This window comes from Ambystoma mexicanum, chromosome 4q, assembly GCF_040938575.1.
Source record: "Ambystoma mexicanum isolate Mex_15411 chromosome 4q, UKY_AmexF1_1, whole genome shotgun sequence".
Classification (NCBI taxonomy): domain Eukaryota; kingdom Metazoa; phylum Chordata; class Amphibia; order Caudata; family Ambystomatidae; genus Ambystoma; species Ambystoma mexicanum.
Genome location: NC_090928.1, coordinates 895,716,074 through 895,743,817, shown reverse-complemented (window position 1 = coordinate 895,743,817; position 27,744 = coordinate 895,716,074). Strand labels below are relative to the sequence as shown.

The window sequence follows — 27,744 nt, the reverse complement described above, 5'->3', positions numbered from 1 at the left end:
AGTGGCATGCTTAAATAACAAAGGAAAGGTAGACAGAGGTAAGCAAGAATTAAATAACGTTGTAAGATTAGAAACGAGTGAAGGATAGATTTGGTATATAAGTATAGATGGTATAGGATCCAAAGGGGAAGAAGTAGGGTGGGCACGAGCAAGAAGACAAAGAGTGTCTTCATTGGTGATAAGGGTGAAGCCTGGAAAAGTTACCTTAGGAGATTTGAAAAGAGATACAGAAGACATAGAGTTATCCTGAGTACGAGAAGACTCAATAGTTGATCGAAATTAAGAGACTTTAGTAGTGAAGTAAAATGTAAGATCTGTTAAAGGAAATTCATTGGCTCACTATCACCACCAGAGTGGTCCCCTGACGCTCTAGTGAATCTGAAAGGCAGGAGGGTAGGCTGGGTTAGTAAGGCACAGCGGGAAAAGGTGGAGCCAGAGTTGTGATGTCCTGTTGGCAGCTTCAGTTTAGTTAACACTGTTCGCTGAACATGGGTGCGATTTATGGATCGGAGGACTGTTGTGGGGGACTATGTGTGGTTTGGTTTGTTGTTGCAGTGTAGTGAAGTGCATGCGGATTGCTGTGCAAAGATGTGGTTGTGTTTGTTTAGCGTTTGAGAAATGTATGCAGATAGTTGAGATTGTAACGGCTTGGGTTAGTGGGGCTTTTCTTACCTCGTTGTTTTTACCATCTTTTTTAGTTGTCTTTGCCTGTACTATGTACTGGGGCGTTTCGTGGTTGGTGACTCGCTTGGTTCTGTGCATAGAGGTGGCATGTTTCTGTATCTGCCTAGAGGTCTGGGGGCAGGAAGGTGTTGAAAACCATCCTCCACCCCTGTTGTGGAGATGGGTAGGGTTGTAGGGTTTTCTCTTAGGTTGTCAAGGGGTGTGGCTGCCATCATCTCCCTGAGTCCCTAGAGCGGCGCCCACTCTCTCTTAAATCCAGGCTCTCTATGGCCTTCTGGGGTGCCAGTTAATGGTTGATGCTCCCTCGTCTGCAGCTAAGCAGCCTCTCCTTTAGGCAACATAGGGTTAGGCTTGGGGGTGGGCATGTCTTGGGATCCCTCCCTCCCAGGCTTCTTCCACAGAGAGAGTGGGGGTACGCTGGGTGGGTGTGGAGAGAGTGGGGTATGGAGAGAGAGTGTGGTAGAGTAGATGGGTGTAGAGACAGCCGGAGTATTGTAGAGAGAGAGGGGGTAGGGTGGGTTAGTGGGTATCCAGTGATAAAGTCGCCTGGGAAATGGCTGCCAGGGGGCAACATTGCCCCAAATATGCACGCCAAAGAAAATCAGGTACTTTCCCCAAATAGTCTATATCTGGAGAATATCATAGAAAATTATACCCATCCTAGAATATGTTGGGGAAGGCTTTTAGGTGTGCAGGAAAAAGAGACACCTACCTGGCGACTTTCCAGGCAACATTAGCACATGAAACTGGGGGTGGTTGTAGAGAGAGTGGGGGTAGGGTGGGTGGGAGTAGAGGGTGGGGGAGGGAGGATGGCTTTGACTAGAGAGAGTAGGGGTAGGGTGGCTGGGTGTGGAGGGAGTGGGGTAGGGTGGTGAGTGGCAGTAGGGCGTGGGTGGGGAAGGGAGAGTGTGGGCAGGGTTTGTGGGGGTAGAGAGAGTGGGGCTAGAGTGGGTCAGGATATAGAAGGTGGGGGTTTGGTGTGTGGTGTTAGAGTGGGTGGGGGTAGGAGTGGTGGGGGTAGGGTGGGAGTAGAGAGAGTGGGGGTAGGGTGGGTGGGATAGAGAGTGTGGGCTAGGTTGGGTGACATTGGGGATAAGGTTGCGCAGGGTAGAGAGGGTCGGATTGGGTAGTTGGTGTTAAGAGAGGGTGGGGTAGGGTGAGAGGGTGGGTGTAAGGGCGGGTGAGTGGTTGTGGGTAGAGAGAGTGGGGGTAGTGGGCGATGGTCGTTGTTGGTTGCAAAAACATGAAGAACAAAGCAGCCTCAGAAGGATTCGTGAAAAGTATCAACAAATAGCCCAAACAAAACCCAACCAGCACACGTAATGGGAATGGGTGGGTGGATGAGGGTAGGCTTGAGAGAGAGGGAGTGGGGTGGGTAGGGATAGAGAGAGAGAGTGGACGTGGGGTAGGTGGGTGGTTGTTGAAAGCAAGCCTCAGGAGAATAAAAAATAGATCTGCCTTCAAAAGTGGACCAAAAGTAGCCCAACCAGCCACGAAATAGCCCATACTAGCCCAATTTGAAATCACTGCACTGCTGGTTAATTGAAAGCTCGGCATGCAACTTGCTTCTTACAAAGCTGCAGATTTTGCAAATATTGTTAGGGTGCTTCTCATTGGCTGGTAATGCAGAAAAGGAGATTTTAGTGATTTGGTAGTTTCATGCCGCGGCATTGCTGGTTGCTTTGCAAACCAGATATTGTAAGTTCAGATCCCCATTCCCTCTCTCTCTTCTGTAACAATGGTTTTGGCAATTTTGTGGCGTAAGTACTACAAAATTCGCCAAAACCAAAAAATGCATAGTGCTGCTTAACACAGCGAGTTTGCAACTAAGACTTGACATGTGCAACCAGGCATTAGTTATTTCAAAATAACTACTAAACATAAAACGTATTAATTACATTTGCATAGTTCCACCTTAAGGGCCATCCCTCGGAAAGCATATTAACTTTTTCAAACTAGGGAATTTTAATCAATTTCTAATTCTCTTTCAGACTGAGTTTTTTTTTTTTTTAAAGAGCGCTTAGTGGTGGATTTCTCTCTCATGTGAGCACTATAATAGTAGACATAATTACCTAATGCACTGGTACTCAGTGTATCGACCTCGAAAGATGAAGGGGTGAGGCAGTCTTGCAGGGTTCAATGTTCCAAAGCAAAGGCGGACACCATGTCTGAGGCTAGTGCTTAAATCGCCGACCTATCTTCCCGGCTCTTATTTTGGACCAGAAAATCATGCTTATGTAGAGTCTGCGGACTTTGTCGTTGTGTGACATAAGTCCTGTAGTCAGCATATCCGTTATATATTGGTTGGAACTTCATGCGCTGCAGTTCAGCATTGATGGGGAATGTAAAATGACTCCCAGCCTTGGAGCAATGTAACACAGAACAGGTCAGGTGCCACCACTTAGGACTGTATACTTGGTCGGGTTTGATACAGGCCATCCTGTGTAACGCGTGTTGACCTTTTCCAAGCATAAGGCCTTGCCCGCTGCGTTATGTTTCACAAAATAGAATCTGACTAGGGTTCGGCCCACGACACAATTGATTAAATCATCCACATGGGGGTGTTCAGTGTAACCAAAGGGCGTTCTGGTGACAAATGAGGCATGCGTACTCTCACGCATGTGGCAGTAATGGAAATAGTGGTGTTGCTTCCTCTCTGCTAAAGGTTGGAGACAACCCAGAATAACCTGGCTCTTAACAGCGTTCACTCTCTTAATATCTCAGTTTCCAGGAAACACCAGCCGTGGTGAAGCTTCAGAGGCTCCGAACAGGAAAGGTCACTCACTATATGGTGACCACTGTACTCCTAATCCATAGTCACCTTTCTCCTCCGCTTCCCAGGGGTGACATCCCATGAGTATGAAGGAAAGGGACAGGACCTAAGAGTGCACTCTTTCACCCCACAGTCTGTGGATGAATCATTTACATACATCAGTGCATCAAATGAATATCCCTGAAATCGCACATCTATAAAGAAATCAGATCATATGAGGACAAACCTGATGAATTTCAGAATTCTAGCAATGCAATAGAAGCCTATAAAATGTCAAAGTAGATGCCCACTGCCTCCTACTGTCTCCGTAAAAAGCACCTTTGGTAGCGCATTTTGGCAAGGGAGGTTATGGACCGGATGATTTCAACTGGTGGGCTTTCGAAAAAGTTAAACCTGACATTCGTGGTGGCTCTCATGAGCAGACGTTAGCACAGAGGCAACACATTTGGATGTATAATCTATGCTCGTAGCAAGAATGGCTTTCTGAACAGCAGGAATGGGCAGCACTGCTGTGAATGCTTCTGGCAAACATATTATTTAGAAGAACTTACAGTGAAGTCCCCGCGACAGGAGGCATTTGCTATTTTTGAGGGACTAGGGGGGTTAAAAGTACATAAGTACTGTGGTCAGCTATGTACATTGCATGTACCATGTTATCTGGCTGTAAAGTAAAGATAGCGCCATAGGGGTCTAGTTTTAAGAATGTAAAGACATTGACCATGTTTATTGTTAACATATACCCTGTTATCATGTTTAAATTTATAGGGCTGCTTAGGTGACCTCTGACCCCAAAACTGCCACTTGACTCCTTACTTTGGGTTGACCCAGGAAAGGGCAAACAGTTCAGGCCCAACCTCCAGCCTCTTTGCCTCTTTGCCTATGAGCTATTGCTTTGCTGTATCCCGATACTTGCTTGTACGTACCAACTACATCATTGCTCAGCCCTGCTCTCACCATGCACTGCTCTGCCTATCTCTTCCTTCCTCTTCTACTTCTTTCTTCATTCTCCTCTGCTGAAAACCATTTCAACTCTCTTCTCATCCCTATCACCTCTTTTCCTCGACGCCTCCCCTCTTCTTGCTCACCTTCTCTCTCTATTCACAAACCACCAACCTTAACTTTCATCACTCTTCCTCTTCTCGCATCAACCCTCAGCACCTCTCTACTTCACAGACTCAACAACACTATGCTCCTACAAATCGCTCTCTTCATATTGCTCTTTGGAATGCACATTCTGTCTGTAACAAGACTTCCTTGCCTCAGATATCCTTCTTTCCCATTCTCCTCTCTTGACCTCATTATGCTTACAGAAACATGTATTTCTCCCTGAGACTCTGCAATCCTTGCTGTCCTTCATGACCCTGTCTACACCTTCAGCCACTTTCCCAGCCCAACTGGCAGCAGTGGTGGTATAGGACTGTTCTCATCTTCCAAGCTTCGTATCATTCATACTCCCCCATCACCCGCAATTCCTCTGTCTTTCAAATACACTATCTCCACAAACATCACCCCATATGGCATTCATATTACCTCTCTCTATTGGCCATCTGGTCCCGCTAGCCAATTAGTTGACCACTTCTCCCAACTAATTGACTCCCTCTCTCCTCATCATCACAAGTGACTTTAACTTCCCCCTCTTTCCACTCCTCTTTGCACTGACTTTAGTACTCTTCTCCTTAACCATCCACTCTCTTCTGTGAACTAACTGCCCACCCATTCAAATCAGAACTCCCTTGACTTTATTCTCATGTCCTCTCATATCGGTGCCTCTCATATCACAATTTTTGAATTCTTTTATTTTTTATTGTGCACTTAGTTTAATACAAAACTTTAGACACTTAGAAAGAAGATAAACGATAAAAAAGAAATAACAGTAAAACAATGAATAGTCATACTTGTCCTAAGACAAATTAATAGATTAATCACAATATGTGTACAGCCAAATCATAATTCATAATTAATACTTTTAACATTTCTTCAACGCTTCCTTCCATATATTAAAAGCTGCAGCTGAAGATAAAAAGTTTAAGTTCAATAGGACAAAACTTGGTCAGATAAGTAGAAGGCGAATGACTATTAAAACTTTGTCTTGACAAATCTTTATACCTAGCTTTACCGTAAAGTTTGTGAACGTTATTCGCCTTATACCAACACCTAACTTTAGTTTTTTATTTTTATTTCGAAGTTGGGATCCATTGTTAACACATCTGCAGCAAGGCTTAATTCAGCAATAAAAGTTACTGCAGTATTCTTTAGGTCAATGATAAAGCTATTTTTGTCCGTATGGCCGAGGCTTCTACCCATTAATAATAGGAGGTTGTTTGTATCTTGGCTGCTGCTCAACAACTTAGCATATAAAAAGGTTCTTTGATCATGCCATACTCTCATGAGAGAGGTAACGCTGAACTGAAGTCACAAGACATCTACAGGTAATGAGTTTGGCACATTAATGACTGACCTGAAGAGTTTACCTTCAAACTGTTCTAGCCAAGGGCTACCATGCCATAGAGTATAGGAGGGACCATACTTTTTTGTTGTTGAATAATTCTTATTGGTTTTATACACATAAATATACCACCTTATAACTGTGGTTAATTTCAAACAATATACATTCAATTATATAGCTGTCTTTCCCCCCCCTAATCCCTCCACCCATCCGGCCTATGTCACATCCTCCTTCCATACCACTTTCTTCCATCTCCACCCTCTACACTCTTGTGTCATTCATGTAGAAGTCTCCTCCAGGTCTTGAGTACCTTGTTCCGTGACTGCCAAGATCAGCTACTAATTGCTTCCAATCCTCCCTCCTCTTGTCCCGGATTTCTACCTCTTGCTTCCTACCACACTGCAGGTTCTGCATTGGCCCATATTAATAGATCCTTCCACCATACTTCCACTGCCGGTCTTGTTCGTGCTTTCCAGCCCATAGCGATTCTGTGCTTCGCTAGTATGTATGCTAAGTCCTTAAATTTGCTCACCTGTTTGGCTCTTTTAGGTCTCAGGAAACCTAACAGACAAGCCTTAGGGGATTCCACATCCAGGGTAATCTCCGCTTTTGCCAGTATTTGGGCTACTTCCCCCCAAAATCTGCCAGTCTCTGCGCATGCGCAGAACATATGTACCATGTCTGCATTCACCTCCCCGCATTTTGGGCATGTCAGTATGTTTGCTCTATTAAATTTAGCTATTTTGTTCAGGGTCAAGTATGCTCTGTGGGCAATGTACAGCTGAATCTGTTGTAATCTCGCATTTCTCAACACCTTTTTGTGGTACCCTATCGCTCTACTCCACATCTCATCCATCATTGGCTCCCTTAGGCATGCCTCCCACTTCTGTCTCATTTGTCCTATTTCTCCCCCAACCCTAGACATCATTACCTCGTCTGGCTGTAGGGGTGATTCGATCTCTGGCCACCTCAGCCTGAGGTGCTTCCAGAGTCGGGAATACGTAATATGTTGACCTTTGTGCACTCCTGTGTCACCCATCAGCTCCTCAAACTCCTTGGGCATTCCTTCTTTTAGTATATCTCCCACTGTTGCTACCCCAATGGGTTCCCACCATCTCCTCACACACAGCCTGACGTTTTCGTCTACCCCTTCCAGCACTACTAGTGGTATCTGAGGGGAGTACGGTGTTGCATACCCATCATACAACATACCTTATGCCACATCATGCTCCCGAGGCACACCAGTAGATTCTCGCTGGTCGTGCGCGAATCAGGGTAACCATATCACTTCATTAAAAAAGAACGGGACACATTCCGTATGTAGCAACCTTGACTCCAGTGTCTGTCCATCTGATAGCCATTTGGCCACAAGTTACAGCTGACTCGCTATAAAATACACCTCAAAATTGGGCAACTTTATACCTCTTTGCTCGTATGGGTTCTGAAGTTTCTGCAGTGCCACTCTACATCTCGAATTGTGCCATATGAAGCTCCCACATATACCATTAAATTTCCACAAAAATGTAAGGGACTTTTGCAAAATAATGTAGGAGTCTCGGCAGTATCACCATCTTCAGTAAGGCTGCTCACCCCATCATGGGCAATGCTAGTCTAGACCAGAATGCCATCCACTTCTCTATCTTGTTCACTGCCCTCACTGTGTTAGGTATGTGTTCTAACTTGGGGTCATGGTATATATCTACCCATAGGTATCGAAACGTTGCTACTTCCCACTTAATCTGTAACACCGGCAGCTTGTGTATCGGCTTCCCCAAGTACCCACTCAGGGGGTACAGACTTGACTTCTGGGGGTTTATGGTTGTAACCAACAGTGCCGCATATCGTTCCATCACGTCCAGGACATATTGTAATTTCTCTTCTGGGTACTGTAGATATAAAAGCATGACATCTGCATTCAGCAAGATCAGTTGCCACCCACCCCAAGTGCTTATACCCACCTCGCCATATTCCTGCCATAAGTATACCGCTAGTGGTCCCAGCGCTAAAATGAAGAGCATCGGTGACCATGGGCAGCCCTGTCTCGTGCCCTTACTTAACTGCCATTGATTAGATACAGTAGATCCTGTTTTGACTCTTGCTATTGGCTCATTGTACAGCAGCCTCATCCATTCAATGTATATTGGTCCGATACCAAATTCTTTCAGGACCACCAGCAGCCGCGCCCATCTGACTGAGTCAAATGCCTTCACTGCATACAGTAAAGCTACTGTCACCTCCTGTGTATCCCCTGGGTACAATCTATTATATGGTGTAATCTCCGTAAATTATTAGTAATATTTCTATGTGGGACCTATCCTGTCTGATCTGGGTGTATGAGTTTACCTATGACTGGTCTAAGTCTTTTGTCCATGACTGCAGTAAGAATCTTCCTGTCCTATTTCAATAACGATAGGGACCTGTATGAGCCGCACTCTGTATTTGGTTTATTTGGTTTGAGAAGGGGGATGATTATCGACTCTCGTAGGGATCCTGGCAATTTACCTGTTTCTAGTGCTTCATTTAGCATTGCTAATAATGGTGGAAGTATATTCTTTATAAAATTCTCCGGGGAGCCCATCAGCCCCTGGGGCTTTAATAGTTGGTAGTTCTTTTATCACACTCTCTAGTTCTTCTAGTGTGATAGGGACTTCTAGCCGATCGTTCTTCTCTTTATTTAGGTAGGGGAGGTTGATCTCTGTCAATGCCTCTTGTATATTCACCCCATCTTCTTCCACAGATTCACTATAGAGGTGTCTATAATAGTCGTAAAAACATTTATTTACTTGTTCTTGAGTCTCCCATATCTTCCAGTCCCTTCCCTTCACGGTTCTAATTGTCTGCTGTGTGGTCTCTGTCTTATACAGCCATGCTAACAATATGCCCGGTTTTTCCCCTTCAGCATGTTGTCTCTCAATGTATTCATTGTAATTTAGTTTGCTTAATCTTTCCCAGTGTTCCCTACACTCCTGCTGTAGGCGGGACACTTCCATAGCTTCTTCTGGGGATCTGTTTCCCACTTGCATTATGGTTTCCAATTTCCTCTCTGTCTTTTGTAGATCCCTTGTTATAACATCTTGCATTCCTTTCGACTTCGCTATGGCCGCCCCCCCTAATCAGCACTTTAAAGGCTTCCCACAGCGTACCGGCCGAGATAACGCGGCCCGTATTATTCTCAAAATATTCTTAGGTGTTCTCAGAATCCTGTGTCTTTTAGTGCCTACCCTAAGTCTCCATGTCGAAATTTTGGCCTGGTGGGGAAGAACCTGCCACGTGACCACCAGCGGGGTGTGATCCAACAGGTTACTAGCTTTATATTCATCCCGTGTAAACTCGCCCATCATTTCCTCCCCCGCAAACACATAATCTAACCTCGTATATAGGTTTTTCGGGGTGGTATAGTGTGAGTATAATCGGTCTTCTGGATACATAGATCTCGATATATCGGCTAGCTTAAATATACATAACAACGTGTTTAAGGCTTTGGGGTTGGATGAGCAAACTTGCAATCCGATCTATCGTCGGGTCTAAAGTGCAATTAAAATCGCCAACCCATATCACTGCTCCATCCCTATATGGGATAATTTTAGCATATAAAGATCTAAAGTAAGCTGCTGTATCTTGGTTCAGGCATTCATATTAATGACACATATTTATCTACTTTCGACCAATCCCCTCATGATTATCATCCTATCATCTGTATCTCGATAGGTCAGGAGGAGATGGAATGGGACCGTTGGTGCTACCCAGATTTGAACCCCTCTTGCATAAGCCGAATATGTTGAGCCCAGAGTCACCAAGCTCCATTTCCGTGCTATCATATCTTGTTTCTTCTTGGTTAAGTGGGTCTCTTGCAGAAGCGCTATGTCTATTTTATGTCTATGCAAATATGTCATAACCTGATTCCTCTTAATATAGCTAGCTGTCTAGGCCTCTCACATTCCAGGTTGCTATTTTAGGTTCCCCCATATTCTCTGGTCTCTCCCCTTCCCATCATTATCTTGATACTTCCACCCCCTTTTCCTTGTGCGTCTCCATAGGCCAACTTCTCTCTAACTACCCCAACTCTCCACCCTGACCCCTCCCCAACTGTTCCCAACCTTTGCCCTGCTCCAATACGGAATCTCAGGCTTCCCCTGCAACTGGCTCCTTTCCTGGCCTCTGCCGGTACTCGGAGTGCAGCAGGAGGATACTGAATTACTAGTATCCTTAGTACACTACCTAATGTGGGTTAATAGTGTGATTCCCAGCGCTGCCTTTAGCTAGGCAACATCAGTGCTACCTGCGCTTAGCAACAGTAAGAAACGCATACATTTTTAAGCCAAAGTGTCTCTTGCGACTCATTATGCATTGGCCCTCGTGTCCCAGTAAAGTATATTCATTACAAATTGCAGCTTCACTTATTACTTCTTTCCCCCATCTGATCTTCTTTCTCCGTCGGAATGTTCTGCAAATCCATCCACTTGCTCACATCTTCTGGGGTCTCGAAGAAAACCTCACAGTCTTTACACAGGACCTTCATCTTCGCCGGAAACAATAACATATATTTAAGATTGGCTGCACATAACCTTCTTTTAACAGCCCCGTAGCTCATCCTCTGTTTTTGCACCAAAAAGGTCAAATCCGGATATGCTGTGATAGATGCTGACGCTCGGTTGATCGTTCCACTTTTCCGGAAGTGCTCTAGGATTCTCTCTCTGTCTTTGTAATTCAATATCTTAGCGATTATTGGCTGGGATGCGGCTCCCGGCCGTGGTCTGCTTGTTAGGGCCCTGTACGCTATTTCTACGGTAAACCTGTGGGTGAGTGATCCAGCTCCTATTTCTTCCAAAAGCATGTCTTCAACATAGTTGGTCGGGTTCTGACCTTCTTTGCCTTCTGGAAGTACGATTATCTGCAAATTATTTAATTGTGCCCAACCTTCCACTTCTTCCACCCTGTTTTCCAGATTTGGCACCTGTTGTTGCAGCGCAAAGATTTCCTGACAGTTTTCTTTGCAACAGTTTGTATTAGCTTCTACCTCTTTTTCCAACTCCCCAGTGCGTTCCGTCAGCGCTCTAACATCTTGTCTCAACAGGTTCAAATCTATACTCATTGTGTCGAGTTTAAATTCCAGCGTCGACTTCAACTCTGCTATTGCCGCTAGTATTTGCTGGTCCATACACCCCAGTGGTTCGTTTTCACTAACGTCTTGCGTTGTTACTTTCCCACCTTCTGTCAGCTGAGTCGGTTTGGCGAATGCATCCCTTTATTCTTATTTGCTTTTGATGTCATTGGGCCTCATTACGAGTCCGCGGTAACCGCGGCGGTAAAACCGCCTGGTTACCGCCGGGCTCGTATTACCATTCCACCTCCGTGATTCTCGGAATTACCGGGGCATTACAACCCCGGTTTTCCTGGAATCACGGAGGCGGAATGGTGTAAATCCCCATTCCCATTGAGTCCTATGGGACTCAATGGGAATGGGGATCATGGAAACACCGGCAGCATCTCGTAATGCTGCCGGTGTTTCCTCGCCCGCCTGCAGGCGGGTGGTGTTAAACCCGCCAGGTCAAACCTGGCGGGAACATCACCTCCCGCCTGCAGGAGTCGGGATCAGGCGGTCCGGAAACAATGGTGGCGGTGGGTTTACCGCCACCGTTATTTCCGCACCGCCTGACCTGTAATGAGGCCCATTGTATTGACTACTCATTCCCCAGCACACTCTGCTGCTCCAGTTCCCTTGTTGCAGCCTCTTAGGTATCTCCGTACTGCGTTGTGGGGGAAGTATTTCTGCTGAGGACTAGAGGTCTTGACAATATTATCTCTTTCCAGGATGCTGTCTTTTGGTAACTCTCAACGCACCATTCCGCGTCTCTCTCTGCTATTCCATGTGATCGGAGCTTTAGTGTTGCGTGGTACTTCGCGTAGTTCGATGGTGGATTCACATTCCTACTCGTCCTTTCTAGGTCGTCGGTTTTCACTCCATCACTGGACATCCATCTGTACTGACTCTACGCACACCATGAGATCTGTACTGTCTAGGTTGAGCCTTCTGCCCTCAATTGGCTTCCACCCACTCTGCACCAGACTGCTTCAAGGAGGGTTTATATTGAGCCCCCTGTGGTAGGTGCCTTTGTTGTAACTTGAACCCACACTCCTCTGTCCTGGTCTCTTGTGTTCACCCACTCTCCGGGGGAATTATTTTGCACGTGCTCCGGTAGGTGCAGTGGATCTCTGCCTCAGCTGGGGGCTGTATGGGTATTGCGTTCACTCTTGTTACTGTGTGCCTGTAGGCACGCGTAATTTAGTGTCAGTCTGTTGTTATTTACAACGCTGTTGGACTGCTTCCAGCCTTCTAGTTGCTCTAACCCTACAGTGCTCCTTTTAGTAGTTGATCCGAAGAGACACCAGCAGCCTGTGTCAGCCTCAGGCGGTCCTCTTCCTTGGGACCAGTTTCGCTGCTCAATCTCCATTGGGGTGCTTCTGGTTGGTGTGCTCTGCACATCTGATCACTGTCTCCACATATGATGTCATTCACACTTGGGTTGAACCGATATATTGGTCTATTGTTCCTCGTCTTATGTCCCTATTCGGCTGGTGGGCTTTGCTGCACCCTCGGTGCAGTGCATGGGCCTCTCTGTGACAGTCTGTAGCCTGTGTCAGCCTCAGGTGGTCCTCTTCCTTGGGACCACTTTCACTGCTCAATCTCTATTGGGACGCTTCTGGATGGTGTGCTCCGCACATCAGATCACTGTCTCCATATATGATGTCATTCACACTTGGGTTGAGCTGATATATTGCTCTATTGTTCCTCGTCTTATGTCCCTATTCGGCTGGTGGGCTTTGCTGCACCCTCTGTGCAGTGCCCGTGCCTCTCTGCGAGTGTGCAGTGCCATGGTGCCCCATCAGGAATCACACTGTTGTGGCTTGGCTGTCTGTGTCGTGAATTCTCTTTGTATCCTTAATATACACGTTTGCCGCCTCTCTGCTCCGATGTCAATTTCGCATTTGATGTTGTTCTAGTCCCGCTCCTCGCAGCACTGCTCCTGTTACTTTGTAACTTTGCTATGTCCACCACAAAGTTATCACATTATTTAGTTAGGCTCCAAATCTGAGCCATCTGGGTGCCCCACACATCAGCTGCTGAGAGATGTTCCAATCCACATTCAACACTGTGTGACTATGTATAAGATAACAGCCTGAGTAGCCGTATCTTCATTCCGCAATCCTGCTTTCAGTCGGTGGACTCCACAAAGCCGTGCACTTGTCCCATTACGCTGCTGCTTCTTGTAGAATTACTTCTGTCGCACCAGCTCTGCACGGCTTACAGTCGACTCTTTATCACACCGCAGCCAGTTTCCTCGCACTAGGCAGCCTTGCTTGCAGCCGCTGTCATTTTTAGTCTTATTTATCCGTTATCCGGACCCACTAACAGCGAGCAGGTTACCCTTTGTTGGCCTCCAGCTAGCTCTTCATACGGCTGTGTGGCTGATTAGCGGCTCACCTCTTTATTCGTTAGGTGCCATCTTGTTTCCTCCTCAATCTGAACTCTTCAACCTTCCTCAACTCATAGTTCGTTCCTCTTGCTGCAAATTCCACCGGATTGTCAAACGCTGCATACTCTGCATGTTCATGCTTCTGTGGGTAATAATTGACACTTTAATTCATGATCCATATGCAATTTCTCTTCAGGATCATCTGCGGATTTGCAGGAGCACCCAGGAATCACAACCTACTACGTGGCCATGTAGCCACACCCCCCTAGAAGAGACCATACTTATATGGTATACCTCCAAAAGGCCTTAGATGTTGTAACCACCGCGGTACACAATATAATGTTTTATGGCCAGCCATTTTCTCCAAGCTTTAGTGACAATCTTTTCTTGATAGTATGTAGGGCATGGGTTGGATGTGACCCCAAGTAAATCCCAAGTAATTATATTCAGCAACTCTATCGAGGGCGGTGTCATTAGTGTGCCATACGAACCACCCCTTATCTATACCCTTTTTACTTAAGTGCAGGATTTTTGACTTGGATGTGTTAATAACCATAGCATTTGCGTTGGCATAGTCCGCCCAGGCATTTATGGAATGCTGTAGGCCAATAGGCATGAGGTCGAACATTATGTCGTCATTGGCGTATGAAAGACACAGTAGCTGCACGCCGTTGATCCTAAGTGGGAAGTTATTGAGTGAACGAAACACAAACTCAGATCTGCTGTGAATAGATTATACAGGATCGGGCCCAACACGCACCCTTGCTTAAGGCCGCGGTTTGTGTCTTGATATTTAGTACAGTGACCAGCAGAATTCAGGTGACCTGTAATCGATTTATCTATATACAGATGCTGGATGTAATACAACAGGTTCTCGTCAATGCCCCGAGCAATGAGTTTATCCCAAAGCAATGCACGTGGGATAAGGTCAAAAGCCCTGCTAAAATCCACACAGCAGCTATAAAGATGTGGCCTATCAGGATTTTTCTTTTCAGCTGTTAAGTATTGCAAAGCACATATATTAGTGACAGTGTTGTAATTTTTTCTAAAACCCGTCTGAAAAGGACTGAATTTTGCATTGTCGTCAGCCCACCTGGTAAGTTTACACAGAAGAATGGAGGCGAAGATCTTTTGGCTAGTATCCATCATGACCAATAACCAGTAGTTGTGAGGGTTAAGCCTATCGTCCTTCTTAAAAATAGGGACCAGGATGGATTTACGCCAACTATGGGGTATAAGTCCAGTTGATTCTATGTGCTTGTATAGATAGCCAAGTATCCGGGCCCAAAGATCAGGATGGGCCTTTAATACGACATTAGGTATGCCATCAGGGCCCGGGGCACGAGAGCTTTTTAGTTTCTTGATGGTGTTACATAATAGCTCCTCATCAATTTCGAAATGAGGCATATTGTATATTGCAGCGTTGATTTTTGGAAAATCAAGGAGTGCTTCATAATCGAAGTATAACTCATCGATGTACTCCACCCATATATTTTCAGGAACCGGGTTCAATTAGATCAGAGAGACACCCTCCTTATAATCATTCAAATTGGGCCAGAATATTTTACTATCATGCAACTTCAACCAACCAAATAGGAGAATCCAGTTGTTGATTGATTGATAGTTTATGCCAATTCTTATATTTAGTTGGCAAATCTTTTATTTGAGACAATTTATCATCAGAGCTCAATGCAATACTGTTTTAACTGTGGTTCTAGGTTTATGGTAAACTCTCTTTTTTTCAGCTACGGTGGCGTTGTATGGTTGATTATTTTTTATAGCCGTACCTTTACAACCCTCGCTACCACAGGCCGTTGGTATACACGCATTTCGTCGAATTATTTTACATCGTGGGACTTTTCATCGCCAACCCTTTCATCGCCAAAAACTTTTTTTGTTTTACTTTTTTATGGGGGGGTGTTTGGTGCGGTTTGGGGTATGATTATTTAAGTAAGGGAGGGTTTGGGGGGGCGAAACAAAAAAAGAAAAAAAAGGAGTTTTTGGCGATGAAAGGGTGGCGATGAAAAGTCCCACAATGTAAAATCATTCGGCGAAATAACGTAGAACCAGGCCGTTATCCATGTAGGCCCGTTGTGGATATGTTCCATTCTTTCAAGGTCCCAATTTGCATTTAACAGGGCAGATTGTATACCATTCCAATCCTGCCAAAATGCATCATTAAAAACTTTTATTTTTGTTGCAGACAAATTTATATGATTGCCCTTTGAATTTGAAACTACATTGGCTGCCACATGTTTTTGAGTGTAAAGAGGAGAAGTGCGAAAATGCCATTTGAGTGCCTCCTGATCGCTCAGGTTATTAATAGTAGTTGTAACTTTGCTGCACCTTCATTTATTAGCAAGTTCAGTAATAATGTAGAAAATGTGAGTTTTAGAAAAACCGTTCATCCAGTTGTAGGACGTCCCAGTGCCTACGGCAGCTTTAAAAGGCAAGAAACCCAACTCATTGTGGACCAGAAAACTACCCCAATCGTTACCACTGTTAGTGGGCTGAGAAGAGAAACAGTGTAGATTTCTTACGTTCAAGTCACCTGTTATCAAAATAAGGACTGACTGAGACAATAAAAACCATTCCAAGATGATATCTTTGATAGCAGATAGAATGGGCTTGGTTTGAAGTCCCCCGGGGGTTTGTACAACTTGATTACTAAAATAGGGCTGGAACTGTCCTTGGAAAAATGGAGAACTGCAGGTGAGACAGGTGGTGAGAAACTGGAAGAAGAGGAGCTCCTTCTCCCTCTGATCCTTCCATTGTCTTTGCCTCAATTTCCACTCCTACTTCCACCATCTCTCGACATCTACCACTTCCATTAGAAGGCCAAGTTTGCCTCTTCCAAATGCCCTATCTACCTCTCTGACCTACACCACTATCTTTCCTCTAATGGAACATTCACGGTTCCATCCACTGGTGAAGGCTTCAGTTATTTTAGCACTTCTCTTAACACGCCTTTCTCCTCTCACTTCCCTCTGACTACATTCACTCCTAAATCCTTCCCGCCACGGCCTTGGAGTGCACCATTCATCCGCACCCTTCAACTCTACCTGACTGCTCTTCAAAACCACTCCACTCTACCAAACGTGACTTCTATCTCTCTCTCATTCCGTCTCAATCCTCTCAACCTAGTTGCTTCCAAACATCTCTCAACTCCATTCTCTCACTTCCTAAACCCTCCACCATCTCCTCTACTCTTTCTGTTAACGATATTGCTCCCTACTTTGCTTCTTAAATGTCCAACATTCAAAACACCCTCACAAATTACCTTTTATCACCCGCCTGCTCACTTTTCTCCACCACCTATACCCTCCTCTCCTGCGGTAACGTCTTCCTTTGGTTCCTCTAACCTGGATGAGATTCTTGCCCTTCTTAGGGCTAGCCCTTTATGGGCCCCCATCAACCCTCTACCCCTGCACATAGGGAAATGCATAGCACCATGTGTTGCTCCATATCTTACTTCCCTCTTCAACTTCTCTCTTGACAGTGCCACTTTTCTATCTTCCTACAAGTCGGCTACTGTCATCACTATCCTTAAGAACCCTTGCCTAGATCCTACCTGTCCTGCCAGCTGTATTCCTGTCTCTCTTCTACCTCACAATTCCAGAATCCTAGAGCGTGTAGTTTTCAACCAACTCATCGAGTTCCTTGACACACACAACCTCTTCAATCTGGCTTACGATCGTTGCACTCAACTGAGCCAGCACGCATCAATGTCAGCAACTACATTTCTTCTGCTCATCATGCTAACCGTTCATCTATTCTTATTCTTCTCGCTCTTTTCTCTTCTGCCTTTGATTCCATAAACCATTCTGACCTTCTCTCAGCACTATCTATCCTAGGTATCAAGGACACAGCCCTTACTTGGTTTGCTTCATGTCACACACGCAGCCACTTCCAGTTGTCCTAGGAACAGTCTTACCTCCCTACACACACCCTAACAGTTGGTGTTCCCCAAGGGTCAGTCCTGGGTCCACTTCTCTCACTATCTATAACTCTGCTTTTGGTACACTGATTACCTCCTGCGGCTTCTCCTATCAACTCTTCGCCAGTGACACTCAGACCTTCTTCTCCTTTCCCACCTCTTCTGAACTATGGTTAAACATCTCTAACTGTCTCTCCGCCATCAAATACTGGATGGCATCTCACTCGCGCATGCTCAACTCCACTAGAACTGAAGTTCCATACTTCCCATGCAAACAGGCTATCTCTTCCTCTTCCCCTCTTCTATTATTCTCTCCTGACCACTGTCACTACTCTGCTTCTGCTTGCAACCTTGGTGTCATCTTCGAACCATTTCATCACGTCTTGCTCTTCATCTCCAAATCTGCCACTGTGGCCAGACTTAATCTCCTCAACATTAGAGAAATAAGAAATGTTCTCCCCTTCAACACTGCTAAGAACCCAATCACCACTCTTGATCTGACCACTGTGCCATTCATCTCTACCTCCACCTCCACAGCCTGTCATCAGTTAGGCTGGTTATCTATGAGACAGAGGGCAAACTATAAACTCAATATCACCATCTTCAAAACTATACACAGACTTTCCCGACCCTACTGTGGGGTTTAATCAAAGGCCCAAGCAAACAAAACGGAAGGGCCCACTGGAAAACTTCCTGCCAGCCTTTATAAAAAAGACCTTCACACTGAAAATTGTCCTAATAAGGCAGACTGTGGGGGTTTCTGCAAGTAAAACAAGAAAGTGCTCTGTGAAAAAGGCTGCTCTTTCATTACAAAAGAGAAATCAGTGGCAGAAGAAATTCAAAGGCCCCTTTCACATGAAAAGCAGGATTTTCAAACATTGACACAAAATGGCTTTGCTTGTGCATTTGTAGCTCGAAAGCAAGACCTGAAAACATTCCCGTGCTAACTTAAAGATGTCAGGGAACAAACTTAGTATGTGTTGACAAGATGAAATGTATTTTATCCTACAAAATACCAGTAATCTAAAAGAAAAGGCCACTTTGTTTCCATGGGTCACATGAACATTTCATTTAGGCCTGAGGCAGACCATCATTTTGCTTGTTGTTGGGCAGACTTTACAAAGAACTCCCCCACTGCAAGCCTGGCTCTTGCATCCCCCAAGCTATCTACAACTGCAAAAAAGTATGGTCTGCTAATGATGTTGAAAACAACTTTCCCCAGACCGGTTGTCTCTGAAGGCTAATTTCTGTGAATGGCAAAGGGCCAAGCCAGTGAATGACCGGGATGTGGAAGGAGCTGCAATCAAGAGTAGATGAACTCAGAAAATAAATTCAAGAAAATAGGAGGTTTTTCAGATCGAAATCGTGGTTCACTTCAGATAAAAGGACACATTTACAAACACGGATCACGGAGATCCCCATATCAGGCCGCATTTTGATCCCAATATCAAAAAGGGATTGTGAACTTAATAAACCGAGGAACGGAGTTCATATCAAGAACAGACCTCCGAACCCAAAGAAATAGTTGTCTTTGACTACCAGTTGTCTTTGACTATCTTTGGTCCAGGTCTAATACTCCAAACATAAAGGTTTTTTGCTTTTTAATCTTTTTGTGAAGTGAATTCACGAGCTCTGCCTCTCGATTCATATAATCCCCTCTTCCATCGAGAGACAGTAGACCAATACCTCTATTTTAATTGGTTACATTCCAAAAAATGCAAATAAACAACTGAATGTTTATTTGGAAAACAACACATAAAACAAACCAGAATGTGTGGAACCCTGAAGGAACAAAACAGGAACTCAACACTACGGATCAATTCCAAAAAAGAAGCAATAGTTGAATAAAATTGACTCGAATCAAAGTGTGATACGACAACAGGGAAGATTTGAGGTACTGCTCCCCAATCCAGGTTCTAGTTTTGTGGATACCCTTTCCTGAACTTTAAACAGAGATTTTAAATGTAAGTAGAACTGAGCCATTTGGCGGAACACCGCAGGGTGATTTTTGTTCAAATTTGAAATTAAAAAATTTAATTTGGTAATCCTATTGGTCCACATTCCCCAACACAGGTCTCTAAGTGTAGGGGGGTCTGAAATCCAAAATTCCTAAAAATCATCTCAGTCTTTCTACCCAGCTTCCCCAACAAAGGCCTTTAAGTGGGGGGGGGGGTCTAAAATCCCAAATTCCTAAAAATCATCACAGTCTTTCTGCCCAACTTCCCCAACACAGGCCTTTAAGTGAAGGGGGCTCTGAAATTCTAAATTCCTAAATAATCCCAATTTTTCTGTCGAGCTTACCCAACACAGTGCAAAGTAGGTGGAGGGGGACTTCTGAAAATCAAACTGCTAAATAACCCTCCATTTATTTCAAAGCAAAAGTGTAGGTGAAATATTAATTGCCATATGCATTTGTACAGATCTGTAAACCAAACTGCTAGCCTTTTAAGCACGCTGGAAAATCGAAATTGCACAGCATTGCATATTTAATTAATTTTGTTCATTGACCTGTGTTGATTAGTTCTTGAAGTGAAAGCTGTAGAAAGTAAAGTATTGTGATTTGTGTTTTTCCCAACCAACTTGTGTGCTTTATTTATGTAACAAGAAGTTTAGTTGTGAGCCACAAAGAAGGAAGCAAGCATAGTTTACTGCGATCTCTATTACCTACAATTCAAAGAAATATAAATATATTTCCTGTGCACCAGCCTGGTTCTTGGCTCATTGTAGCTCAGGGAGAGGAATCCAAGGGGCATGAGATGAATCGGAAATAGGGCTGAATAAAGACGTAACATTATACAGCTTGTTGTGTGACATCTTGATTCAGGAAGGAAAGGAACTCCATGTTTTGTGGGTGACCTCTTATTAAACTGTTACACTACCAATCTGCCCATTTCACTCCCTACAATCATCCCTGGCTCACCTCCCTGCCACCTCTCGTGACCTTTGCTTTCCCTCTCGTTTCTGCTCGCTCTCTCTCCTCGCTCCCTTACTATGGAATGATCTTCCTCTCCCTCTCCGACCCAGTGGTGGCACTTAAACTGCTCTGTGGTACGCATCCTCGTTCCTGAAAAAAAGAAAAAGGGTACTTTTTGAAGTGTAAAACACAGAGGTTTGCCTCTGTGAAATACTGATAAAGGGTAGCTTTCTTTTTGCATGTTTCTTTTAAATTGATTCTTTTATTAATGGGCTGGGGCAGACACAAGTGTGAAATGGAGAGTGCTGATGGCTAATGTCACAGTTCACTGGGAAGGGGCCATTAGGACCCCAAAATCCTCATTCTGTGCACATGCCACAGTACATGCCTGCACCACATAAGCCTGATTGTTTTTCTAGCTAGCCTGTGATGTGTCTAAGTTGAAATGAAAGAGTGAAGTAATAATGCATACACACTTGAAATAATATGATATGATATGGCATTTATAACGCGCCTATACACATGTGTTTCAAGGCGCATCGCGGCAAGCCAGGGGGAACAGAGTGAAGACAGAGACAACGATCCTAATAGGCCGGGTGTCATTCAGATCGCGCAAGTGCAGGGAAAGCGGGAAGATGGAAAGTGCGGGGGGAGAGGGTGGGGACAGTGCAGTACATGGGATACATAGAATAAATAAAAACAATAAGTAAAAGTACGGCCAGCTGGTGGCAAGGGTAAGTGCAGACATCAGTTGTCAATGGCTGGTAGGGGACTGTAGGGATACAGAAAACAGTCCCCAAGTGCGGGGATTGCCAGGGAGGCAGTACAGGTGTGCAACAGGCGGGGTAGGGATCCTGGGCCCGAGATCAGAGGGTGGCCAGGTAATCAGTGCAGTTTCAGTTTCAGCCAGGAGTTCAGCAGGGGAGAGGAGGAGAGAAAACAGAAGCAAAGAGGAAGGTTTTGAGGTGCTTCTGAGACCAGAGACGGTTCTCCTCAAGTTTCAGGGAGGAGGCTGTTCCAGAGGGAGGTCCCAGCCGTAGAAAGAGATCTACCACAAACTCGTTGCTTGGAGAAATGACCGACCCTGAGGGAGTTGGAGGTGGATGAGACAAGAGCTTGAGAGGAAAGATATTTAGGAAGAGGGAGTTGAAGCTATTGAGGCCCCAGGTCCCAGAAGGCATTGTGGACAATGCAGAGGGTTTTGAACTTAATCCTCGCAGCCACTTGGAGCCAGTTCAGAGATTTCAGGGCTGGAGAGATATGATCCCTGGGCTTGAGGCCAAGGACAGGTCTTGCAGTCTTGTTCTGGATGAGTTGCAGAGGGTGGAGAGTAGGCAGATTTAGAAAGAGGCTGTTGCAATAGTCCAGCCTCGAGAGAACCAGAGCTCTGGAGACAGTGAGCTTCTGGGGGAAGGAGAGGAAATGAAGAATATCTCTGAGGAGGTGCAGCTGGTAATGTGACTTCTTAGAGATGTCATGTGAGGAGAGAAGGAGAGTGTGGAGTCAAAGATTACCCTGAGGTTCTTTAGCCCCGCAGGTGGGAGCAGGAAGAGGGCCAAGAGAGGCCAAGAGAGGCTGACGAGAGAGTGACAGGAAAGGAGGGAGCGGGGGTGCCGATGAGGAGAATCTCAGTCTTGCTGGCATTAAGGCAGAGATCGTTGGCGGCTCACCACTCCTGGGTAGCAGACAGAGAGTCGGAGGTGAGAGAAGGAGAAGAGGTGGCTGAGGTAGCCTGAAAATGAGCTTGGTGTCATCCACATAGCACTGAAAGTTGGAGCAGAGAGCGGCAATGCCGTGGACAAGAAGTGCCAGGCATTGGTTGACCAGCCAGGGAGAGAGGTTAGACCTCTGGGGAACACCACAGGTAGAGATAGAGATAGAGATAGAGGAGAGGAAGGACCCAAGTTGGACCTGAGAGGGTCGATCAGAGAGGAAAGAAGTCCGCCATGCCAGGGCCTGACCAGTGATACGTAGGTTATCACGGAGACGGTTGAGCAGGATGGCATGGTTGACTGTGTGAAAGCCAGAAGAGAGATCAAGTAAGATTAGGACAAAGGGGGTGTTGGAATCAAGGTTGGAGAGCAGATCTTCATGGATGTTCAGGAGAGCAGTTTCCGTGCTTCTGGGAGCTCTGAAGCCAGACTAATGGTCATAAAGACAAACAACAGATTCCAAGTGAAGATTAAGCTGGAAGATGGCCAACCTTTCCAGGAGTTTGCCCAGGAAAGGAGTGATGGAGATTGGGCGATAGTTAGTTGGGCAGGATGGTTCGACAGAGGGTTTCTGAAGAAGAGGGTGCACAAGGGAGTGCTTCAGGAGGGATGGGAAGACTCCAGAGGCAAAGGAGTGGTTACAGAAGACGGCCAAAGCAGGAGCCGGGGAGTCAATGTGGTCCTTGAAGGTTTTGGAGGAACAGTGATTAACCTGTTTCATGAGACTTTCATAGATCGGACTTGTCTAGAAACCTCGTCTGGGGAGAACAGGGGAAAGGCAGAAAGGGAAGGAGGAGAGGTGGCCAAAGAAGGGCCAGAGGAAGAGCAGGGATTAGAGGGAGGAGAGGGAGAGGAAGAGGGAGAGGTACAGACTGCAGCAGGATTGGCCAGTTCCTTGCAGATTTTAAAGAGTTTGGCTGAGTTGTTAGATGCTGCAGAGAAGCGGGCTTGGGTGTGAGCTCTCTTCTTGGTGCGGACAAAGAGCCGGTATTGCCTTTGGAGCAGGTGGCAGGCCAGTTTGTCAGAAGATGTAACAGAAGCATGCCATTTTCTCTCAACCACCCTGCACTTGCGTTTGAGGGTGCCTAGGTCTGAGTCGTACCAGGAGTTGCACTTGGCTTTGGGCTTCAAGCGGATCCTCATGACAAGGGCAAGAATATTTATTAAGAAGATACTTCTGTGAAACAATTCTGTGATGTGAAGGCAAGTAGTGCAATACACAGATGTCTAGTTGTATTGCTCAAAGGTGCAGCCTATACAGTGGCAACACTATGGGGTGGTGAGGCGTACTTGGTGCCCGTGGTGTCACCCCCTGTGATGGGTGTCACTCGGTGCAGTCCCCTCTCCCACACACCCTAGTTCTGCCACTGCTGTTTGCTTCAGCCAACCCACTGCACATGCTGATGAAAAGGTAAGCGCCCCTTAACAGGTGACCCTTGGTAATTGCCAGAGTCTGGGGGATGGCAAGTACGTGCACATTCAGGAAAGAGCTATGGGTGCACTTTACAATAAGCCCAGCTTCTCTGAAACTCCTGCAAGGATACATTTGGGTCTCGACAAGTCACCAGCACTGCCCTCGTGGAGAACTGTAACCAGTGGTTAATGCCCGAAAGACCCACCACGACTTTCCTTATTCATTGCCTTTTGACTTTGCATCTACATTATTACCTTTTTCCTCCTGCAATATGAGATAAATATGATATGTCTGTACTATCTCAGTTGGACCTCCCATTATTCCAAGTAATAATGTGTTACACTGGATGCGACACTTGCATTATCCCACCACCTCTCAATGAGATGACCTTAACTCCTCAACTTCAGCTACCCCTGTACATGTGGAAGGAGCTTGCAGAAGACCTTGTTTCCCTACATTAGTACAAGGTCTCATTCACACCCAGAGCACAGGGCTAAGAGAAGGTGCACCTGGCCATTTGATGGTAATCAATAGCAATGGGGTGAGTACCTGCACATGTGATGGCAATTCCTAATAATGGGTGGGCATTTGATGACAGTCTTGTAATCAAATGCATGCCTGGGTGCAGGGATATCAATTCAACAAAATGCCGAGGGTTGAAGAAGAGGCAAAGCACACAAATGGCATCCTGGAAAGTGTCATTACATGAGGTGATGTCACATGACCATTGGCCTTGGTGACGTCCCAGGAAGTGAAATTATACATGTAAAAACATGCCTTAAGTGCAGGATTATTAAAATAATAAATAACAATAAAGCAGGCAAAAGACCACCAACCATATTTTAGGTAGGGTGCTACCCAATATGTGATATTACAAGGCCACAGTACGCTGAAAAACTGTTAATGTGCCAGTCCAGCCTCAGACAGCTTGTTTATGCCATTGTATGTCTGTTAAAGACTTACATGCCACATATAGTCATAATATGCTAAACATATGCTCACATGCGCAGGCACTGCTATGCTGTGGTATGGAAAATGTAGCCTCTTATACCCAGCTAATGCCATCTTATTCCTGGAAAATTCTTATATGCTAGGAATAGTCACCATATGCAAGGTAAGCCTCATACTATGCCATATGTTGCCTCATTTGCCCAGGCACAGTCATGTGCCACTGGGCCCACTATGACACACTAGCAGAAGGAGATTTAATACAAAGCGCCCCTTAAGCAAAGATACCCAAAAGGAACCAGGATGAATAGGTTTGGAGTTGGGGCAGGTGATGGCCGGAATTTGCAGGAGACAGATTTTGAATGGTCTTTGGGAATTAGGGTGTCTGCGAGAGTGGAGGGGCAATAGCAGATGAGCGTCTAAGTTGACCCTGAGGAGATTCAAATCCATGGCAAGCTGCATAATTAACAGACGTTCGCAGCAAGCACTTCATTGTACAAAAGTACACAGAGTTTAATTTGCAACAAAGTGTCACAGAAAATAGCAGGCACACTCGCTCTCTGATGGCATGCGAAATAGCACAGTGTCCAACATATAATAATTCTGATGGAGCCAGCACATGTCTCATGGAGCAAAAGATGTTCGGGATATTCAGCTGAAATAAATAAAACAGGGGCAACAAAGGCATTTTTTGGGGGTAGCAACTGCTATTCCTGGTGTTCCCCTCATTGACGTCCCTACCTGGGTATTTGCTGCCAGTCTCTGGCAATGGGGCAAGTACCTGGTCATTTTTTGGAAATACCAAAAACAAAAAGTGCCCCTTTTAAGCCATAAAAGACTGCTACTATATCCTCCCAGAATCCCAAACTCCTTAATCTGTGGAAAATGTGATGTTATCACCAACTATTCACTGATATTATCTTGAAAATCAGAACACACACTGAGGACACGAGTAACTCTAACCAAGTACAAGTTTAAGCCGATCATGACCAGTGAACTCTCAAACCAACCACCAACTAGGGCGACACCCTTCCCTCCAATGATATCACGATATCACGGTATCCCTCGCAGAAGGGACCTCACCAACCTAGATATACACACATTTAAAATGATCTCTTCTATAAAAAAGCAAATTCTGAACACAGATGAACTGACAACATATTGCCCAAACAGCACCCTCCCCTTACGAAGGGAGAGCATTGACTAAACCCAAGCCAAACAACTACATGAGCCTTGACTTAGTCACACGTTTCCTTACTATGGGATTGATTCTACACTTTAATCATATATGTATGCAATAAGATTTAGGGGTGTTTCCTGTACTCTAGCAGGCATAACATTGTGGTACTTACCAGTATATAAAGGCACTGAAAATAGCCACGCTCAGGATGCTGAAAGGGAAGATATGTAGCGTGTATGCTATAAACATTTGCCACTTCTGGTACAAGCCATCTTTGCTCTCCTGGTCACCAATGGCACGTAAAGCAGGAACTGAAAAAATAAAACAAAAGTAAGATTAACAGCACTATTTTACAGTCACATTGATTTGACTCTGCATCCTATGATTAGTTTGCTGAATTTAGATTGGAATTGGAAATACCAGATTTTCTACGTAAGTTGATAGAGCATTGCTTAATTAATGGAAGGAATAGCACTGATTTGGAACCGGTTTTCCCATTATTTTATTTTATTTTATTGAAATTTTACTGTTGAAAGCACGGACCTAGCTCGAGAGCAGCTGAGCACTCTGCAGAGTGTGGGTAGACGCCAATTGGGATGACTTCTTTTAACAGTAGCACAGTACTGTGAGGTCTGTGTCAGTATGTGCGTCCATTGCAATTAGTCCTTGTTCAGGTGTTGTTGAAAGAGCCATGTTTTAAGAGATTTACGAAATTGGAGAATAGTGAGGCATTCCGAGCCGATACCGGGATCGATTTCCAGAGGGTGGGTGCATGACAAGAGAAGGATTGTTTGCGGGTCCTCTCTTTACATCTAATGTAACTACTGATACCAATGGCTATTGACTCTCCCGTGTAATTGTACTGTATAATCAGATGACCCTGGTGGGTGTAGTACGATCATCACTGAAGTAAGTGCTTCAGAGCGACTGGCTAATTGTGAGTCTTAATGTATATCCCATTTCCCATCCTTGATAATAGATTCTGTATCTTTTCAGGATTACAGATATATTTTTGCAGAGGTCAACACAGGAATTATCTCATCGAGAAAGCAAAGTAAGTTGGTGCCCAGTAGGAATATCTTGAGTGATTCTAACTAAGTCAGTCCTCGGGACAGTCATTATAAAATGGTCTGGTTCTTTTTGTGGAAAATCTAGACAAGCAAACCACTGTCACTTCAAGAGGTAAGAATGGAGCATGAGTGTGATGAGGATAGAGGCATTTATTTAATAGGTAGTCATGAATTCAAACTATTAGGGTTGTTGTTTTCTTTCTAGGGGAGGGAGAGGAAGACAGGCTGTTACTTCTTCAAACAGGAAGGCAGCTATTACCAACACACATGGTTGCAGGTGGTTGGCATAATTTGAAAATACACCACCACTCAGGTATATTATTAAATAGTTATACCCTTTAACCCGTGGGGTAAGGGTTTATCGTGTTAGGGCGAATCAGAAGGCCATAAAAGTGTACTTAAAGTGTGTCTTTGTCCCTATAGGGATACTCAGGAGAGAATTGGAATCTACTGATAACCATCCCACCATACACACTATGTTTGCCCCTGATGAATGTCCGGCATGTTCAAGCTAAACAGGACAGAAACTTGGACGAGTTGGGCTAGACAAACATAGCGTGATATATGTGTTCAGTTGATGCACGCGTTTGTTAACTAAGTCATTACGACTTTGTAGAGAATTGTTGATGTGTTATGTATAATATTTTATAAGAAAAATATTTTTTATGGTATTTTTTTTATGTTAGGTTGAAGTGTGCAGCAATGCATTTTTACTACCTTTGTAATACAATTGAGAATTTGTGTTTTAGATATGAATTGGTGATGCTGGGGAAGTCCATTATTTGTTTAAGGCTGACCCAAGGGTTTGACGAGGATTAAATAGTGACACCCACCCTTGACCATCCTTTTGTTTATCCAAAAAATAGGGTGTAGCGAAGGGACATGGCAGCCTGCATTATATATTGGGAGGCATTTGGCCAGGTGGTTGTATTTACTGCTCATTGGGGAATGACTGGTTTGAGCTCCGCTGGCAAATTCCACCCACCAAATGTAACACACTGCCCAACTCTGCAGCGTTGCAGGCTGCATTTGCATGCATGCGGGCCCCATACAAATGCGTCCCGCGCCTACTGTATGCCAGGTTGACATTAAATTGCTGAGAGCGGAATGAGAAGCACTGGCTACAATAGAACAAGCATTTTTATGATTTTAATCTAGAGAGCTTTTTAAGGTTGGGGTTATGTAGGATGG

General features: G+C 44.9%; 1 protein-coding gene across 1 annotated transcript in view; it reads right to left on the bottom strand.

The window, feature by feature from the left end:
- Positions 1–27,744, bottom strand: part of ABCG5 (ATP binding cassette subfamily G member 5) — a 286,105-nt gene that overhangs the window by 129,213 nt on the left and 129,148 nt on the right. The window contains exon 10 of the mRNA XM_069607292.1: positions 25,656–25,794. Within this exon, the coding sequence (XP_069463393.1) occupies positions 25,656–25,794 (139 nt within the window). The remainder of the gene's footprint in view (positions 1–25,655; positions 25,795–27,744) is intronic.